The 17,089-nt window shown below is 29.2% G+C and overlaps 1 protein-coding gene across 3 annotated transcripts in view; it reads left to right on the top strand.

Moving 5' to 3' along the window:
- Window positions 1-17,089, top strand: part of LOC111620303 (GRB2-associated-binding protein 1-like) — a 45,648-nt gene that overhangs the window by 7,996 nt on the left and 20,563 nt on the right. For all 3 annotated transcript variants that reach the window (XM_023362211.1, XM_023362212.1, XM_023362213.1), the window contains exons 2-3: window positions 10,637-10,851; window positions 12,055-12,145. In XM_023362211.1, coding sequence (XP_023217979.1) covers window positions 10,778-10,851; window positions 12,055-12,145 — 165 coding nt within the window. In that variant the 5' untranslated portion in view covers window positions 10,637-10,777. The remainder of the gene's footprint in view (window positions 1-10,636; window positions 10,852-12,054; window positions 12,146-17,089) is intronic.

Here is a 17,089-nt window from a genome sequence, read left to right as displayed (position 1 = left end):
TAATAATTATAATTATTATATAATATTATAGGCCTATATATTATATAATATTTTCATATATTATATAATGTCTTCTGCATGCCCTGAAATATTACTACAGTATACTGTATCAGATTTGGTTGCATTCGGGCTGCTAAATATCTCTGTACACAGCATTTAATGGGAGGAGTTTGTAATTTGATAATTTACATTATAAGGTTTTGATAGTAGATTTATATTAAATAAATTAATTGTTGTATTTATGTTTAGTTCTATTTTCAAAGACCATTTATTTGAATATTAGGAGAGGGTATTTCTAGACATAAAACATTTTTTTACCTTAACTTAACAGTAATAATGTTCCAAAGTTAAAAATAAATAACTTATTTCTCTTTTGTATTCGTTGGTCTTGAATTTTAATTGTTTAAATAATAAAAACTCTTTAATAAATACTTTATTTTACTTTATTTTAAAGTATTTCCCGAGAACAGCAGCGATTAAATATTAATCCGTATAATTTGTCAAATTTTGTGGATTAAGTAACAAGTATATTTGTATTTTATAGTGTATTTATTAAGAAAACATTATTATTCAAATTTATTTAATTTGTGTTTTGTAAGGTAAATTTAACTACTGTATATAAAGTGAAAAAAATATTAAAATGGTTAGAACAATCTATAACATTTACTTATCATTTTTTAGATTCATTTAATTTTTAAAAAGAGTGTAATTTTTTAAAATTTGCCTTCTCTACTTTCCTGTTGCGAAATCTATTATTATTTTTTGAATAATTAAAAACTTACGACAAAGGAGAATAATGGTATTATTCAATGCAGATTACAGTATTAGATTTCGTTTCACAGACTTACTACAAAAAGATAACTATTTGCAATTTTTATTATATTAATGTGGTTTATATCTTTTATCGATATTATTGAGATCAGAACTACAGTGGAAAATATACAGCGGTATATGCTATGTATTTGGTGCTTTTTCTTTGTAGAAATACTTCTGTACTGCTTGCAAATCGTAAGTTATGTTTTTGTTTATACGCTTTCCAAACACATTATATGTATTAAAAATTTAAAATGAAATTAAAATGCTTTGAGAATTATAGACTATTAGGCTAAATAGTGAACAACATTCATAAGATTCAGCATTCAATGATATTTAGGCCTATCTATATACACTGTATAGATTACAACATTTCTCCTGGATGATTATTGTCATGATCGATAGCAAACTTTTTTCAGCATATTTTTATATTTATTAATTCATATTATATTATATAAAAATTAATAAAATTCAAACAAATATGCTGAAGAGAAAATTGTAAAAATCCTTATATTCTTAGCCGAGTTTATGACTAAAGCATTATTGACATAATATGTAAATGATCTGTTATTGTTATCACATTATCTGCTTGTTTCGCATATCCTAGGCAATAATGAATCACATGGAATTAAGTTTTTAATGTCGTATATCAGTTTTACAGGCTATAAACAATTCGAAAATGTTGAATTCGAAAATTAAAAATATAAGATCTAATACGAAAGCTGATGTTTGTAGATTTAATTTATATCATTATTAAAATAATATTTAATAACAATAAGATTAATATTGAAAAGTCTGCATAGCACAAAATAAAAATATACAATAATAATAAAAATAGAAAATCACTATTTGATATTTACACTTTAGACATTAATAGACAACAATTTTCAAAATAAATTCAAATAGAATTTGATGATATATAAAATGGATATATGTAGTTATAAAAAAATCATTTTAATCTGTTGTAGACCATCAGATTTCAGAATTACAAATAAAAATATTAATGCTGTGTTTTAAAATTGTATTCGCATCCTAGATTTAAATCATATTTTGCTTACAGTATTTGTAAGATATAGAAAAAGTTGATATAATTTTTCTTTTTGATAATTTATTTAATATTTAACTAATAAACATTTTAACTGTATTTCTTTTTTATGTTTGTAAAATAACTTGTTAATAAATTTTATTTACATTAATGAAATTTATTAATTGCTAAAAATGTAGAATAATTGATACAAATTATAAGTGTAATCCTGTAGATCTATGTGATAAAAACTAAGCACTCCAAACTTTTGAATCCTTTATTCAACATATTATATTCATAGATCTACTATTTTATGCCGTCCTATATTATAGGCTGAATATGATTTCAAAAATAATACGCCTATTTGAACTAGGCCTAAAGTTTAAATGCAATGATTGATCAAGAGTTGACATGTGCTACGGAAAAAACTGTTGCTAACATACATCTAGATCCTTAATGGGTTTATATTAACAGGTCGAGCAGAGAATGAGGACAGACGAGTCGGGATTATATTGAAGAATAGATTATGTATAAAAATTGATGAGAAATATTCAAAATAAAAATGTATAATTATAAAATTTGCGTATTTTTATTCCGACTTAATATCTACGCTTTAGAACGTTTTCATATAAAATACCGTCTGCTTGAGGATATTTCCTTCGTAGCATTTGATTCTAGATTGTCAGCAGGAAAATCCTTTCATCAGACAGGAAAATCCTTTCATCGGACAGGAAAATTTGTTACAACAAAACGTTTCGAGATGGAATGAATTCCCGTATACTTCCGGAGACATGTAACTATATAAATACATTTAAATGCATTTAATTGTTTTTATTTCATGTAAAACTTATTCTCATATTTTTCTTCTTATTATTATTATTCAGTTCATTGTAAATAGATGTCCTTTTGGTTAAAATAAAGAGCATGTTAAATCATTACTTAGTATTCTAAAGTTTGCTATTCTAAAATAAAACAATTAATAGAAAAATCATAACATAAATTTTCTACGTATTGTTAAATTAACGGGTAAAAATTAGGCTATATTAGGATTTAACATTAACAATGTTAGAAAGAATTGGAAATATTTTTAACGATTGTATAGTAATAAATTATTGATAAACATCGGTTTTAAATTGAGTTTCTAAACGTCTGTTATCGACTTTCTCCTGAGAGAACACATGCAAACTATCACAATCAAATCATATGAACATTTGTAATAGGTGCAACTGTTCAGATAAAAATGTTTGTTCAGAATTTATAATTCTGAACAAAAACAGTTGTACAGTACATACATTTGCTTAAAACGTTAAAATTTAAGTAGACTTATGCTCTAAGTCTTGATCCAAATTTTTCCAGTCCATATACCTTTTTAATGAAAATAGAAAATTTAATATTCCCAAAACAAGATAGCACGGGTTTATTTACTTTACGGAGAACTGAGAAGGTATTTAATTAATTATTAAATCACTGTTGCAAATAAAACTTTTAAAAATGACTCCATTCTCATTGATTCTTAATTACCGTATTAATTTGCGATTCAAAGTACTAACGCCACTTATTTGAATAATATAATTAATCTACAGTATGTAGAAATCTATATAATTAATCTACAGTATGTAAAAATCTATGTAATTAATCTATTAATATAAATAAAAAAGTAAATGTATAAACTCAGACCGTCAAACATTTAAAAATATATATTTTCAAATAATTTTGAGTCTTAAAAAAATTTAGGATTTATTTTTTATACTAATTTAATTATATTTTTATAGTGCATGTGAATCATACTGTTTATTCGACGAAATGATTTCATAAATGTTTAGTAAAAATAGACCTATATCATAGTATGCCTGTATTATTCTACAAATAAGTCATATAGACATATAGACTAATAGTAGGCTATATCTTTTTAGCGAGTATATAACATTAGAAATCTTAGATGTATTTACTATTTTGTCCTTTATTATAAATTATTTATAAAAATGTTAAAAATCGTTACTTAATTTAAAATATTGCATTAAAATCTTTCGAAAAATTTTTACACGGATTTCAGTTGCATATATAAAACTTTCACTAAAATTCAAAGGCAACTTTATATAGTTTAAGACCTATTACATAAATTTTCTGAGATATAAATTGTTGATTATATTATAAAAAATATTCTTATGAATGCGCAGCGTTATTTATTTCTGTTTTCGATTTATTAATATATTGATTTATTTTTATCTTTGTCGGAGCGAGGCGAAGCTGAGCGACGACTGACACTTGACTTCATGCATCCGTTGTCAACGTTATAACTCTAGAATGAGTTGTCAGATCTTGAAATTTTCTAGGACGACTCATCATCTCTCAAGGATGAACTGATTAAAATTTCAACTCTCAAAAATGATCCATTTTTGTAAAACTGACGATAGAGGTCAAAACGAAGGTCGCGTTTTTCTTCAGTATTAGAGGTCAAAATGAGTTGACTAAGGCTACGGAGCAGCATCTATTTATCGACCCTATTTATCCAGAGATGAACTTGATCAGTTCCAAACGGCAGTAGAGCTATATCCAACAAACGAGCAAGTTAAACAAAGCGACGAAGACTACTTGCAGTCTTCGTTGCAGTCCCTGTTGCTTATATAGCATCTGAAAACACTCCAGATATTGCCCTGCCTTCGTCCAAAAATGATTCAGCTCTTGGTCTCTCCAAGTATTTGAATCTCTCAGTTAATGCCAGAATCATGCTGAGTCAACTTATGGATGCAAGGAGGTCTCGTCAATGATTCATAAGAACTATACGCTACATTATATATGCTCCTAACGCTCGCCCTCCAGCTCTTCCTCTGTTTATTTTAGTGGAATTCGATAGCTATCAGGGACCTTTCATCTATGGTAATCTGTTTCCAATAATCCCCATAACACGCTCTTCGAACGATGGCAGTATATTTTGATCTCGTAGACAGTTTCCCCTTACCTTAGCATACTCGATGACTATACATAAATCACAGGGATTAACTCTTCCAAAAATCAAAATGTCAATAGATATAGGTAAAAAAAAGATAGCTATCGGTCTTACCTATGTTGCATTTAGTCGAATGAAAAAAAAAAAATAACTGACATAGTATTTTTAAATAGTTACAATAAAGATCGCTACGAGTTAATCTGTAAGTCCAAGGCTCATAGTGATAGACAGAATTTCATGATACGTTGTCATAGCAATTAATTAATGGCTTATTCTGACCTTATATTTGCACCTTTAAATGATACAATAGAAATCAAATATATTGTTGAGAAAGAATGATTCTTTCTCTTTTTTTCCCCTCATAATCTAGAAAATGAAGATGTATCAGCGTGTAGTCGCAGCCTCGCTTCGACTACACGCTGATACAGCGTTACATAACTAGTTAAGTTAAATTATATTTACATAACTATGATTTCTGTTTTTTAATTGTGCTGAAGAAACTGCATGGACGATAAAGAACATCTAGAATATTTCAGCTGTTTTCTATTTCTGTAAAATTACATATTATGACATAATAAATTGCAGCTGAATAAAATGGTGATTATTATTATGATACAATATATTTTTTGTTTATCCAGCAGGTAATAGGCCTACTGCACCTATTATCTACTGGATAAACAAACATGGATAGAGAACTGACGAAATCAATACGTTTCTAAATATCCTCTAATACATAATGACCACTTCAAATATACATACAAGTATTGATATATATATACGGCTAAGTGTATATTATATAGGATATAACTTACATTGTCCTATAGATATAAGTAATAATATTATATAATTTATATATATATATAATAGTATTATTATATCAATAGGTAGGGCCTATATATAATATATACAGTAGCTTCATATTTATTTAGCGATTGAGGTTTCTGTCTGCTTGATTATAAATTCGTTGCTATTTGAAAAAAAAAAAATATATATATATATATATCTTTTTTGAATAAAAGGAGTAAACTACAGGTATGTAATCCCAGAAAAGAGGTTTCCAATCCAAACATTTTTGACTGTCCACTTCTTTCACTTCTTCAAGGATTCCTCGACCTTTTATAGACCCCACTTTTTTTTATTTTGCTAACACATCCTGAAACTGGCTTAAAGATCAGAAAATCATTTTCATAATCATCTTTGAAATCAGCAATAAGTTTTATTTTACTCTTCAAACGTAGACATTTTAAACCATTTTCAATGGTCTTCAGGCTTATTTTTAAGATTCGAAGTTTCCCAACGTAAAGGAATACGGATATGAATTGTTTTTTGGTTAATGATCGTGTTATTACGCGATAGTATGTACTTTTCGGTGGCGGTGGCCGAATGGCCGCGAGGTTAAGGTGTCAGCTTACCGCTCTGGGGAACCCGGGATAGAATCCGGACTAGGTCGAATAATCCCCAGGAATTTTTCGAGGGGTGATCCGTCCGGCTATGTCGGGCCCCGTTCCTCACCGTCCTCCCGCTCCGTTATGAGCCTGGCTGGACCCATAAAGGGCTTGCAAAAAGAGGCCTTCTTAGTGCTCACAGGCGGAAAGAGCTTTTAAAAAAAAGTCAGTCAGTTACGATATACAATTGCACAAGCAGATATTATAAACTTATTTTCCCAAAATCTATAGAATTCCAAAATCCCACAAACCCCCGTGACTAGTATAAATTAAAATGAAAAGTTTTACCTATATTTTATTATTCCATAACGCAGGAAATAATTTGTTATTTATCAACGTGACCAATGATATTCTTCAACAGTCCATTCTAAATTAATGGAATCAGTACATGGCACATTGTTCCAATAGGAAGAACATCCGAGTAGACCAACAATAACACAAACATTTTAGGAACCAAAATTATTTTTAGAAAAAATTGCAACACATCAGATATTAGGGCCTATACACTTCTTAACTTTATTTAAATTGGACATTAATATTTTAAAATGTGACGAGACTATGTTTGCACACCTTAGAGGTATGAAGGAGTACATGTCAGGAGTTGCAATTTGGCACAGAGTATTTGGTGCACAAATCTTGCGCACATAAAATAAACCAGACTTGTAGGTGGTCAGGGAACCGAGAACCGGGTCAAAAGAAAATACGAAATGCTGAGACTGTTTCATAATATTGTATAATTTGTATCTATTAATTTTAGTTAGTCTTAGCCTTTTCTTGGTTCCTTTGTCTTCCCTTTTCCTAGAACTTTCCTTTTCAACCCTTTTTCTTTGGGTGGGATTGCCGATTCCAAGAAATGAGTAGTAGAATAAAAGAAGAAGTAAGGCCCTGGGGCCAAAAAAAAAAAACGAGGGGAGAGGCAGTTTGGGCTCGAATTCCGAAGAGTAAGGATGAAAAAGAGGTAGTGCTCCAGATCGAGTGTAAGACGATTGAAAACTACGAGGAGCCAAGGAATCGACAGGAAGGAATTCCTATAAGAGAACTTTGAAGGAAGCTATTGAAAGAATCATACGAAAAGTCTACCGGAAGGACGAGAAATAACGTTTCAAGGAAAGCTTCAAAGTGGTGTCCACCTAAGATTACGAACTCAAGAAAATCCCGGGTATTTCCATCTTCCTTTCATACAATTCTTATTCGTCTACTCTCTTCCTTTTTTAGTTGTAAGTAGTATAAGTATTAATTATAAGTTTCGCCCCGCGTATAGTTGTCGGCTCAATTAACCCGCTGTTTGTTATATCAAATTTTAACACCTGTGTGTACAGAAACCATTTGTAGTGTTGCAATTCAAAAGAAAAAAGAACCTGTTCGAAGCGATAATAAATTACTTTGTGTCGAAAAATCTAACTAGTATTTATTTGTACCATTCCGCTCGCGGGACTCGTACTTGTCGCAACGAACATCACACTACAAACAGGCACGAGTGCGAGATTTGCTCATGCATTGCTCGCGCTCTCCGAAGCATAGTCTCGTCCCAAAAATGGCTTTGACGTTTTATTTGTTTATGTCTGTGTAGGAAAATCATCTATTCAATCATTTATAATAATGTCTATAATTCTTAATCACGATAGTAGTTTGTCTACGTTGTTGATCACGAGAATATAGTAATAATGACAAAAAGAATGTGTATGTATATGAAGAAACTTTTATGAAAATTGCACTTCAATTAATCCACTTAAATTTCAAATAAAAAGAAAATATAAACATTTTTATTATAATATAACTTTTTTTAAGATCGGTTTTTTATGTTTTTGTAACTGTCACTTTTATTGAATTGCAATTTAAAATTAATAATAATAATAGTAATAATAATAAAGGTGACCGTGGCCTTACTAATATAGTTAACCTGCACTATAAACAAATTCAGACACTACGGAGTGTTTCCACAAAAAACAAGAAACGTCAAAATTACATAAAGCTATAACTCTGGCAGATAATCATACTTCTTTAAACTTACACTCTGAGCACCTGGACATAGCTCAACACAAAAAAAACAGACACCACTCAGCAGTCGTGGGTCCAAAGGCACATCATGGCAGGCATGCCTATGACTTGTTCAGGACTACGTTGACAAAACTGCATCCAGACTACTGGCTGACTAGGATTGCTTGTTTGGAGAGACTGATGTTTTATGGTTGCCATTCAAGATCAGGTTATAAACACTAAAAACTATATAAAACACATCCTGAAAGATTCATCATTCACAAATGACTCTTGTAGAAAATGCCACATTCTGCCGGAAACAATACAACATATTGGTTGTATTGGAAACAATAACCTCTGGTTGCAAGCTCTTAGCACAAACAGACTATTTACATAGGCATAATCAAATAGCAAATATAATACACCAAGAGCTTCCACACAAACACAGATTATTAAACACCCAGGTACCATACTACAGATATACTCCACAGGCAATATTAGAAAATGACATACAAAATATACTACGACAGAGCCATAATCACAGATAAAACAATTCATCACAATAGACCTGACATCACTCATTGATAAATGCAGCAAGATCACTTATATAATAGACATTTTCATTCTAAACACGAATAACATAAAAGATGCTCACTTTGAAAAAATCAACAACTACACTCGCTCAAGAAATGATAGATGTCCTCTCTTCTACTAGTGTTATAACACATACAGTACACAAAAGTCTAGAAACATTAAACATTAATAAAAACATTTACATGGCACTGCAGAAAGCTGCAATATTGAACACATGTCACATTGTTAGGGTTTCTAGACGTTCACACATAAACCAATAACACAGCACTTGTTTGGGTAGCTATACCTTGACTTTAGTCTGTCATAGCACTTTGCACCAGTATCAACTGAGAATGACGTTAGCAACATAATAATTAATTAATTATATATAATATCATATATAATTAATAATAGGCCTATGTATATTACAAAAAATCCAGCGACAAGTTGCTTAACTTTCCCGGCAACATTTAAAACTGCGTGTGGCGCCATCTAATATGATATTTTATCATTAAAAATTTTATATTTTTAATTATTATTTTATAATTTTGAGCGCAGGGATGGGTTCTTTTTAAAAATGTAAATGCTAATAACGAGTAAACTCGTTATTAAGTCCGATCCTAATGGAGATACACACGACCCCCTTTATTTCCCCACTCCGTCGACTTTTCCTCACTAAAATTTAACAGCATCAATCCCCATAATAAACAAACATCCCTGAAAAATTTCAGAAAATTTCGACAAAAAGCACAGGAGTTATTAAGCTTCAAAATCGTGCCCCCAAATAAACACCAATTTTTTCAATTCTTGACTTTTCACGGCCCTCCTAGTTCAAAAATGTAAAAATTCTGGGGGGAGGGTTATTTTTGACGATCGCCATACTTTTCCCGTTATTTATAACAGCCGGGAAAATAAAAATGGGTAACACGTTGAAGAGTTGATTAACATGACATATTTTGAATACTTAATAATCACATGAAAATAAATACAGTGTTAGGCCTATATGAAAATAAAGAGTGGACTATTTCTTCTTTTTATAATCTTTAATTTCCTATGTACAGTACTTGTACTTGTAATAAACTACTGTAATAATAAGAAATTGCATAGCACAAAATAAAAATATACAATAATAATAAAAATAGAAAATCACTATTTGATATTTACACTTTAGACATTAATAGACAACAATTTTCAAAATAAATTCAAATAGAATTTGATGATATATAAAATGGATATATGTAGTTATAAAAAAATCATTTTAATCTGTTGTAGACCATCAGATTTCAGAATTACAAATAAAAATATTAATGCTGTGTTTTAAAATTGTATTCGCATCCTAGATTTAAATCATATTTTGCTTACAGTATTTGTAAGATATAGAAAANAAATATATATATATATATATTCTGAAATAAATATATTTTAGATTTATTAATATAAATTTCCAAAAAGTAGACTATTAATTAAATTAATTTAGAAATGTTTGTATTTTCAAATAAGTAAAATGTATGAGTTTATTAGGGGTTTAAAATAATTTGCATTTAAAAATATAAAGAATTTATATAGATTTAGTTTCACTTTATCCGAAAACTTTTAAATAAAGCATTTATCATAAAATCGATCACTTCATTACTGAAGATTTATGGTATTAAAATTAACCATAACTATAGAAATTTAATAACATTTTGCAGATTCAAAATAAATAAATATATATAAATATTTTAAAAATGATTTAATAAATATTCAATTGAGTGAGTGCTATAAGAAAGAAAAATAGTTGTGGGAATATATCCGTGAGAAAATTTTGATTTACGAAATTATTAATAATAAGCTTTAACTTATGGCTTATATTTTTAGAAAACTATTTAGAAGATCACGAAAAATTGCTAATGGAGTGTATTTTAAAAAACGAATTAGTCATGCTAACTGTTTTTCGAAGATATTTTAAATGGAGATAGAAATTTTGAAAGCAGCCAACCGGACCGATAAGAAAAAATTATGTCTAAACAACTTATAAACGCTGTAATATATCTTCATCAAATGTATAATGGAATCCTTAAATTTTTTTGGAGGTAAGTTTCATTTTTACTTCAGTAATTTAAACATATTATTCTCTCAAACTAAACGTAAAAACAATTAGATCCAAAGATAAGGATGGATCAATAAATAGCCAACCGGGGCAATATTCTTCGTTGTTGCTTTTGGTTGGTTATTTATTGATCCGCCCTTATATTTTTATTGACTTATGATATTTCTTTATTAATTCATGTGTATATTAGGAAAATTAAATGATTTAAAATAAACCCATCTCACTTTTAACAATATATTGCTGAAAGTATGTTGTAATTAGCGAGTGGAAACTACAGTATTTAGTGTAAACAGAATTCGGAAGTTGACTCATGTTAATCTTCAATAGTAATCTAATTGCACGATTATATAAATATCATACAAAAAATATACAGATTTAATTTAAAAAAATCTAAAATTTCCAATATGAAAAACTCGCGTAACATTTTTTAAATTTATAATTTTAAAATTCATTCACTTGTTTTATACAAAGTAATTCTAACAGCTTAAGTTAAATAAGCTGTAAGTAATTACCGCTCATCTAATTTTTACTTAACTTATTGTAAGTTTTGTTTTTAACTTAATGAATATTTAAAAATAACATATCGGTTATGATGAATAATATGTTTTTTTTAAATGTTTTTTCCCCATTAATACAGTATTTGAAACTTAATAAAATTTTAAATGAATATATTTTTAAAAGGAGAATTACTCGCTTAACCAGTTTTATCTAGCGATTTCGGTAGTCATTTAAAATGTAACGTTGTAAAAAATGTTAATGTAACATATGTTGGAAAATAAGTTGAATATTGCTTAAGTAACAGATGGAGGAAATCGTGGGTGGTAAACAACATCGATTTTTTACGCGCAAATATAAACGTATAGATAACTATAATTGTCTTTTAATATAACGTAACTTATTTAAATTTATTTTTCGATTACCATTTGAATAATTCGTATCGAATTAACGAATAAGTAAATTTATTTGGTTTAAAATATAAATACGATAAAATCAACAAGTTTCGATATTTAAAAACAAATGTTATCCGCCGTTTGATTGGTTGATCGGTAAACGTATCGACCAACAGAAAGAGTTGATATATCGAACTGGAAGGGAAAAAAAGAAATAGTTGATGCGGAGTCGATGAACGAAGTTTTGTTTGTTTATGATGTAGAATTGATGAACTTCTGTATAATATTTATTACAGAATTAGGCTGAGACAAAATGTTAAAGATATGGATGTCATGCTCGATGGCTGGTTAATTAAACTGAGCGAAAGACGTTTGTTTAGAAGAACGGTAAGTGAAATTTCCATGTTTGTTTCATATTTACTCGATAAATTTTTCACATTTCACAAATATTCCGATAAGTATTAATTCTAATTCGACCTTGGCTAATTTGCATTGACCTTCGTAAAGTATACGTGTTAAAAGATCAAGATTAAACCTGGGAAAAATGCCGCGTATTGTCGGTTAAACTGAAACATTTTATATGTAAATAAACCTTAACGTCAATATATTACGAAATATCGTTAATCGATCTTGAGTAGAGAATTAATAGAGAGAACTCGATACAGATCGGCACATATGCTGTTGGGGCTGTGGAATATCGAGGCCCCCTCGGATAATTAATGCGCGAAATTCTAAATAGACTTACTGAGTCACGTACGAATAATAAAACTTTAATTTATTCGTAATAAAGTGTTTTAATATCAATTTATTTTATAATTGATACTTTCTTTATTATCTTTCAAGATAATTGATGGAAATTTTAATTGTAATTTGCTCTTATTTATAAAATATACAAAATTTCTGTTACATTCGTGCATTTATTTTATTTAAAAAAATCATTTAAATCATCATCTATACTCTAATATGTAATAAAAACTTTCATGTTAAGAACTAAATGGATAAATGGAAGCTTGTGGATTAAAACTTAAGAAAATATATTTTATTTTTTATTATAAAACTCATTAAGAAGCTTTTTACTTTCAAAACATTAAAATATATAAAAATTCACTTTCACATTTCCAATATATTATTAAGTTATATGAGGAAAATTGTATTGTTAGTAATTAAAAATGAGAGAAGTCGCAAATGATGAATAATGGTTTTAAGAAAATGCCACATAAATTTGTTGTCGAATTTATATTCTGAAAAAATAGTTTCGAATTTGACGGCAAATTAAGTTTAGAAAGTTAATAATGCAGACTGAGATAAAATTTAATGGTTGAATAGCTAAGAAAGAAGATAAACTGAGTGTACCAGGAAAAAAAAAAAATGCTGTTTGTGCATCCAAAATAGCCTAGTCAAATGTTAAAAAAAATTTTGTTGTTGAAAACTAATTTAATATTTTTAGAGCTATTACTTATGGGTTAAAGGAAATTAAATAAAAAATTAAAGAAAATACAAGTTAAATAGTATAACAAGTTTGATTATGGTTTGAGACTCTCTATTGAAATATAGAATAGTTTATTGAAACAATAAAACATACGGTAAATAACAACAAAAATAAATATCAGTTTGAATTTAATATTCTAAAAGAGAGTTTTAAAATATGCTTTTTCTATTTAAAAAACTTTGAGTTCTTTTATATACAATATTTTAACAGGATAATTGCTTTAAGCATAAATTATTTATTGTGAGAAACAACTTCTCAGTTGAAATGTTATAAGGAATTAAAATTATTTCCAATCACCAGGCTTTTTTTTTTAATTTGATTGTTTTTGATATCATTTGGTAACTTGTCTTATTTTCTTCAGTGTATTAAAAAAACATGAAATTAAATTAGTCATACAAATGAACTTAAATGTTAGAAGAATGGAACAAACTGAATCTGAATTTTGTGAGAAATTAATACAATTCATACTAGAAAGATTTCAAAGTATTAAATGACAGAATGTATAACTGAATACTAATATTTATAATTTAATTCTAAATTGTTACTTTTTATAAAATATAAATATCTGAGTGAGGTGAAATCAGTACATTATAATTTAAAAGCATTTTATAACTTATTTTTAAGAACTGTTTTAAGTTAAATAAACATTATTTATGTAATAATAAAAGAAACATTAAAAAGAGATAATGCCAGGTTTCATACTATAAAAATTAAATGTTATATTTTACAAGGCCAATGAAAAGTAATTTTGGTTCAGGAAACCAAAATTACTTTTCATTCAGTAATGCTTTAGCCATTCTAAAATGTCAGTAAATAAAAAACAATTTTGGTTTTCTGAACTTAACAGTTTGGTCTTGTAAACTAATTTGTATGATAACATCCATTAATCTGATATATTAGACTTGCCAAATGATCTACTAGATTTTTTATCAGACTATTTTAAGTCTAATTAATATTCTGAAATAAGCCTACTTCTGTCCAAATTACTTTGTTTGGGCAATTTTAAGTCTAATTAATAATCCAAATCAAAAATCCAATAGATTATTTGATAAAACTAATTTGTTTAAAATAACAGCTTGTATTTATTATAAACAAACAAAACTACTGCACTCTTAGAACCTATAACTGGTGTGATATAAAAACAAAGGATAAAGATCACCACAAACGTTTTCAGACTGCTGTGAGTTCCACCAGGCGAAACTCGTACACACAAGGAACACCTTAAGTGGCTTGAGGCCATTCAAATTTACAAATCATCCCTTAATGACAATTGTATCAATTTTAAAGATGAGTTGGTTTTGTCATGGGCCTGGCAGGCGTTGATGGACTCCAAACTTTAAGGTCACAATATGTCAACTAGACGAACACACATGCCTCTCACATAACACCTTCTAATTGTTTCTTGAATTTCCTTTAACGGTTTGCTCTGTCCCATCAGTAATTCAGTTTGACACCTGAGGAAGAACTCAGAGCAGTTCGAAAACATTTGTGGTAATCTTTATCCTTTGTTTTTATATCACACTGGTTATAGGTTCTAAGAGTGCAGTATTTAACACATCCTTGTGTTTTGCAGTGTAGTGTAGTACAAACAAAACTTTTTGATTCTCATGTAGAATTTCAAGATATTTTTATCTGTATAATTAGTCTTATATTAAAATTTAGGAAACTTTTTATAAATGCTTTTATCATTATCAAATACTTTTAAGTACTGTATTTTCATACATATAATCAAAGATGACATACACTTCGTAGAAAATTGTTATATCAAAATTAAAATCTTTCGTAGCCTGCCCCACTATTCTGTATCTGTGAGAGCAGCATAGTGCTCCATATGCATAAGTTTGTGATTGCAGCTTTAAATTGGCATATAACGTGCACCCTTTCAAATTGTCTTTCAAACTATTCCCACTTCCTCAGCTGTTTACTTACAAATATAATCACACACCAAACACTTGCTGAGCTTATTATTAATTTAATATTCAAACGCTTTCAGCCTACTTCTAATAGGCCATCCTCAAGAAATTACTGTTCTACTATCGAATACAGAGCTTTCAAACAATTTTTAAATTTAAAATTTTAACATATTTTTAAAATTCCAAAACGTAAAATACTAAATATTTAACCAAAAATAACATATTACATACAATGTAAAAATAAACCTATATAATGTATAATATACATTAAACGAGTTAAAATACAATCGCCACCAGTTTAAGGGTTTTTAATTCCCATTTGTTTTTCTATCACGTATTTCCATGCTGTTGGAAGAGCATTGGCGTCCTTGGCGTTTAAGCAGTTGTTATTTATTTTGCTCTTATATATCTCCATTTTTTCCATACCAAAGGCAATAGTTGGGGAATGGACTGGTTTAATTATCTTTGCCTCATCCCACTTTACACTTGCTCTATCCGTTTGTGCCATAATTGCCAAGATGGTGTTGTTGTGCCCTTTACTGACGTCATACATGTGTTCTTTTATATGCACCTCCAGGTTTCTTGTGGTGACACCCACATAATCTTTCGCTACTCCTAATTGTTGATTTTCTAAAGGAATTCTATAAACTCCAGCCTTTTCTTTCATTCCTACCTTGTCCTTATCATTCCTTAACAATCTGTAGATGTTTGGCGCCCGTTTATACACAGTTCTCGTGTCTTTATACATACATAATTCTTCTATTATTCCCTCTACATTCTTGTTATATGTAAATTTATTAAATCTATTTTTTCTACCATCCCGTTTGCTTGCCCCTTGTTTGTAACCCTTGATCAATCTGTTAATTGTAGACGTATTGTATCCTAACTTTTTCGCAACCTTCTTGATTCTGTTAATCTCGTTAAGTCGATCCTGTATGTTGGTGCAATATAAGAATGCTCTTCTTATAAGTGCCTTAAACGATGACATCTTGTATCTGAACGGATCATTAGACCATGCCGGAATATATAGAGGAGCATGTGTGGGTTTTAAATACACTGCTGTTTGTACACATCCTTGCTTGAACTTTATGTCAATGTCCAAAAAATGGATCTGCGTACGGCTTTTCTGTTCCAGTTTTAGTTTTAACCCATGATTATTGCTATTTATCATACTTAAAAATTCTTCAATTCTTTGTTCATCCTTCCAAATTATCAACACATCATCTACATATCTTTTGTATAATATAATGTCCTCCATGAATTTTCCTAGGACCTCCTTTTCGAGTTGATGCACCACCAATTCACACAAGAGTCCCGACATGGGACTCTACCCCTTGGGACGCCCTTCCTTTGTTTGTACACTATCCCATTGAACACAAAAAAGGATTGGTAACACATTAAATCCGCTAGCTTATTTAAGTCCTCCATATATGCTGATAACCCTGGATTATGTTGTACTATAAACTCAATAAGAGAATTGAAACACGATGTTAGATTTATGGAAGGGTACATGCTTTCAAAATCCATTACTTTTCCTACCTCATCATTCATTAAAACCAACTCCTGTAACTCTTTTACCAACTTATTTGGATCATGGGCCACAAACATATTATCCTCCAAGTCTTCGTAAATATACTTTTTTAATCTCCTCTCAAGTATAAAAGTTGATGCACTACATTTTTCAACTAAAGCTCTGTATTCGATAGTAGAACAGTAATTTCTTGAGGATGTCCTATTAGAAGTAGGCTGAAAGCGTTTGAATATTAAATTAATAATAAGTTCAGCAATATTTGTGTGATTTTTTTTATTTTTTTATTTTTTATTATAGAAGAGGCTGTCTTTCGACTTAGCCTTAGAGGAAGGAGGAGGTGGGGGATGAGAGGCAGGGGGGATGGTAGGTGGGGTGAGAAAGACAGTGAGGTGGGGGTG

This window comes from Centruroides sculpturatus, unplaced genomic scaffold (genome assembly GCF_000671375.1).
Source record: "Centruroides sculpturatus isolate CEXI.00-Female unplaced genomic scaffold, Cexi_2.0 scaffold4, whole genome shotgun sequence".
Taxonomy (NCBI): domain Eukaryota; kingdom Metazoa; phylum Arthropoda; class Arachnida; order Scorpiones; family Buthidae; genus Centruroides; species Centruroides sculpturatus.
The sequence above is the reverse complement of the archived record's forward strand: the minus strand, read 5'-3'. Positions and strand labels throughout refer to the sequence as shown.